General features: G+C 41.7%; 1 protein-coding gene across 1 annotated transcript in view; it reads right to left on the reverse strand.

The window, feature by feature from the left end:
• Positions 1 to 5000, reverse strand: part of LOC134468195 (hormonally up-regulated neu tumor-associated kinase homolog A) — a 35543-nt gene that overhangs the window by 26233 nt on the left and 4310 nt on the right. The window contains exon 2 of the mRNA XM_063222134.1: positions 4725 to 5000. This exon is cut by the window's right edge and continues 17 nt beyond it. Coding sequence (XP_063078204.1) covers positions 4725 to 5000 — 276 coding nt within the window. The remainder of the gene's footprint in view (positions 1 to 4724) is intronic.

Genomic DNA, 5000 nt, shown 5'->3' on the forward strand with positions numbered 1-5000 from the left:
TAAGTGTTCCTTGTTGGCAAATTAAATAATGAACACTAATGAATATTTCAAGAAAAGATCGTGTCCCCAAGTTTTTCTTCTCATTACCGCAATATATTTCAGAGCTACAATTAAAAGCCATCAGAATTTCAATATGAGCTGAAACTACCTACAATTCATGTGTACCAACAGGAGATTCAAGATGGCTACATGATTACTCAGCCTTATTGTTTGTGCCTGTAAAATGTCACAATTTGTCTCAAAAATATGCAAATACGACAAAAGTGGTTCTCATTACCGAAATCAGTCAATATTTCAAAATGAAAAAGATTTTTTCATTTTAAACTTGCTTGGTAATAGGGTATTCCTTTTCAGAATTCAACAATGGTCATGAATTAGCTATGTCATAATTACTCAAGTTACAGTTGGCATTATTGTGCTGAGCCATCTCATTACCGCAATACACATTCTCATTACCGCAATGTTTTAAGTACATTTCGGTAATGAGGATTGTCAATTTCGGTAATGAGACTCTATGGTGATTCACATTTAGAATATATTTTCATTACATATATCCATTTCGCTTTTTATTTATTTACATTTTTAAACATGCAACTGCAACCTTAAATACAAATTATATTTTTGCAGTATAAATATTGTCACTATGTCACTTAATTACAGTTAAAGCACTTGATGAAAGTGTCAAGTGACATTGCATCCATTTCGGGTTAAAATATGCAATTGTATTGAATCGATATTCGATATACAATATTGTAAGTAAACAAGGCAAAAGTAAATGCCTAACATATGCAATAGCTCTAATGGGGGTTTGTCTGTAAAAGTGATCATCTCCCTATACATTACATAGGCTAAATTGAGTGGTCATACAGGTGTTGTTCATAGACCATTTTTTCTGTTCTCATCCTTTCTGGCAAATGTTGTGGTGACACTTATATTTTGTCCCACCCTTGGAAGAACAATAATCGACTATGGGCCAGAAACCCTGTTGTGAGAGTTCATTGAGAGTAGCAAGTAACAACTTAATTCTTGCTCATATGCCAATCCATGAATCAATATTCCACCCTCGAAATGTGGTCCTTTGATGCAAAAAAAATAATCAAACTGCCTAGTGATGTCACCCAATGCAAAGGCAATGGCAAACAACGAACCCAGCACTCGCAGTGAAGTTGTCAGATTGCGTAGATGGCAAAAAGGGAACAAGTTGGGAGGCAAAATTGACTCACTTCAAGTCTATGTGCTTTTCCAGAAATTGAGTTTTTTTTTGCTTCCTGTGTTTGGTTGTCATACCTTAGTGGGTTAGAGTATGTATCATTTTTACTAAGTTCACTTCCTTCCAAAATCTTTGTTTTGGATCCAATTTGATCATTGTTAAAGGGTGGCACAAAAGGCTTGGCATTTGAAATAGCAGTGAATAGGCCTTTTTAGCGAATTCAGCGAGAAGTAGTTTTTAGAATATTTCAATCAAAACTAGTAAGAAGAATCATTTGGAGGAATCCTTTAGTTGCCTTTCCCAAATTCTCCTCATGCATGTTTTTTGCAGCCTTTAGGAAGGTTTCAGTCCCCATACTCTGATCCTTAAGCCATGCTCAAACACCCATGTACCCATCTCTTAGTCATGCCATGGGTTCTTGATGTCCTGGGTAAGTGGAAAGGTAACGGGATCAAAACAGCCTCAAAATGCACTTTGCACTGATTTAGCTGAAAATGCCCATTAACAGCAATTCAAAATTCCAAGTCTATTGTGCCACCTTTTGACAAGTATCAAACATGCTAGAAAATGACAAGGAAGTTAAGGTAGTTCAAAGGAACAATACTGCAAGAGAAGAGCAGGATTTTGCAACGTTTTAATTTTGTTTTTCATGCACCCTATACTAATTATGGGCATGTCTGATATTGTCCTAACCAACACTTTTTCTTTTTCAAAAATGTGAGTGAAGTGAAAGCCCAACTACAACTCCCATTGTCATGATCCAGCGCTCCACTGCACATTGCACACAACAGAATGGCAGTTATGCCTCACCCGCATTTATGCCTCATCCCCAATAGCGCCCGAACGGGAGCAGTACCATGCTCAGGGTACCTCAGTCATGGAGGAGGATGGGGGAGATCACTGGTTAATTACTCCCTCCACCAACCTGGTGGGTCAGGAATCGGGAGTCTGATGCCTTGACTGCCATTAGTGTGCAATGTCCAACTCAAACAGTTAGTGGTGTTCAGTGATCTTTCATAACACATAACGTTCATAGTGAATTCCGGCTTTGGTCCGGACAGTATTATGGTGATACTGTACCGAAAATGTACCGAACTGTGACCCTAAAACCAAGGTGTAAGCTTACCGAACCGGCATACCATACAACCTACTCTAGTCATCTCCTGTTCCTTCTACTTCCTACTTCCTAGTTGCCGGTGCGCGCCGAGTCTGAAAAAAAGTCCAGTGCACGACCTCGCACTGCGACATGATTTCCCTTCTCATAACAGATTTAGATTTCTGGTCCACTATAGATTTTTGGCTGGAGAGATCAGTGGTGAGTTGTGATATCATATTCAGGGTGGGGATGAGGAGTGGGATGTATGCTCTTCATTGGGGTCATCAGGTGGTGACCCTCCGGTGTTTTGATGATGGACTAACTATAACTTCAGAGTGCACCCCTTGGCCTTCACCCCTTGTACTATGATGTTACTTTGGTGCCCAGAAGGGGCCTCGCCTATTCACCTCCTGCAGGGGTGGGGAGCCTTTTTCATTCGAGGGGCCTCTTCAAATCTGAGGGCCGTTAAAGTTCTCAGAGAGCCGTACTAATAACACAAACTAGGATTTCCTCCAGCACTTTAGGCCTATATTGAAGGCAGCCACCTTTAAAACAGACCCCACCTTCTCTAGTTCCACTGAATATAACTTAATTGTATTGCAAATGTATTTTCTAAGATTCCTTTACAAAATGTGTCATATTTAATGTGAAGCTGCATAACATTAAATATATATCGGGGGCCTGATTAAACGGCCTCAAGGGCCACAAACGGCCCTCGAGACAGGTTCCCCACCCCTGACCTATGGTCTTTTATGGTCTTTGGTCTTGAATCCCAATATCCTTCAGTAGCTTAATGAATGGTTTTATATAGAATATATTTATCATCTTATTAGGTGTCATTTGATTAGTTCTGCCCTGGAGGCTCTGTCGTTGTGCTAATAATAATAACAAATAACACATAATTTACTAATATTTGGCTTTAGTTCAATTTATTTCTCCTTATTCTCATTACCGAAAACTCATTCTCATTACCGAAACATATCCCTCATTACCGAAATGAGCACTTAATTGTAAAAAAAAGTACTAAAGGAAAACTGTATTCATGTATATTTTTTATGGACACAGTACCTTTCATGTTTCTTTCACTTCAGTATATTTTTGGACCGAAATTGTAGGTTTTCACTGATGTATTCTAAAATTAAAGAGGAAAACAAATGATCCTATTGCGGTAATGAGGTAAAATGGTAAAATTCTTAACCTACAATTATATAAAAAAAACTTTTTTGAGTGTTTTATGTAGTCCCTAGTACAACTATCAATATTCAATGAACACAACTGCTAGAACAATTAAGTGTCCTAATACATTTCATGAAAGAAAAAAATTGCGGTAATGAGCATTTTAGCAGACATGGACCTATAAAACTTTAAAAAATGTGTTTTAAAAAGTTGTCAGGTAAGTTGATATTATTGTGCTTAGTAACTGTACACTTTGATGTAACTGATTCAAAAAGAAATTCAACCAAAAAAGCATTTTGAAAAAATGGTTGTCAAAACACCTTTGTTGCACGTTTCGTGAGAATCACCCACAAGTGCTTTTTTTCTGTGTGTGTGTGTGTGTGTGTGTGTGTGTGTGTGTGTGTGTGTGCTCACGCGCACATGTGTGTGTGTGTGTGTGTGTGGGTGTGTGTGTGTGTGTGTGTGCGTGTGCGCATGTGTGTGCGTGTGCGCATGTGTGTGCGTGTGTGTGTGTGTGTGTGTGTGAGTGAGTGTGCCTGTGTGTGTGTGTGTGTGTGTGTGTGTGTGTGTGTGTGTGTGTGTGTGTGTGTGTGTGGGTGTGTGTGTGTGTGTGTACTTGCGCGCAACATGGCGGTGAGAGCGAATGCCACACCACTCTGAAGCACACGCACCCATCGTGACTGCCGGCGATAACGCAGGGAAGTGAAAACTATCTTTTAGTATGGTGTGTTTATGTGTGTGTGTGTGTGTGTGTGTGTGTGTGTGTGTGTGTGTGTGTGTGTGTGTGTGTGTGTGTGTGTGTGGTCTTGTTTGTGTGTTAACTTTGACCTACCACACACACAATCACCATGGCCCGTTCCAATCCTTTTACATGAGCAACCTGATCTCCATGTGATGTTTGTGAATGTCTGCACACGTGTGCACAGGCTGTACAGCATCTCTGCACTATACTGTGCAGATGCTCCATGGACATGGTCTGGCCTACCTCTCTTGTGTGAATACAGTTTGTGTACGTATGCAAAGTATGTGTGTGTGTGTGTGTGTCTGTGTGTGTGCGTGCGTGCCTGTGTGTGTGTGTGTATTACCTGTGCACTATGCCATGTCTGTGCAGGTGCTACACTGCGGATCTGCCGGGTGTACTTGCGCGCCTCCCTCTCCTGTGTGTGTGTGCGTGTGTGTGTGTGTGTGTGTGTATGCGTGCGTTTGTGTGTGTGTGCGTGTGTGCCTGTGTGTGTGTATTACCTGTGCACTATGCCATGTCTGTGCAGGTGCTCCACGGCCGACAGGATCTGCCGGGTGTACTTGCGGGCCTCCCGCTCCTCCAGCCTCTTGTGGGTGCAGATCCTCTCCATCAGGTCGCCGCCGCAGCACAGCTCCATGGCCATGTAGTAGCAGTTCTCCGTCTCCAGGGTCTCCAGCAGCAGCACCACGTTGGGGTGCCGGATCATCTGGTGGATGCGCGGCTCGCGCTTCATGTTCTTCTGCACGTAGGCGTCCTGCCGCGCCTTCTTCTTGTCG

The sequence above is a fragment of the Engraulis encrasicolus genome, chromosome 18 (assembly GCF_034702125.1).
Source record: "Engraulis encrasicolus isolate BLACKSEA-1 chromosome 18, IST_EnEncr_1.0, whole genome shotgun sequence".
Classification (NCBI taxonomy): Eukaryota; Metazoa; Chordata; class Actinopteri; order Clupeiformes; family Engraulidae; genus Engraulis; species Engraulis encrasicolus.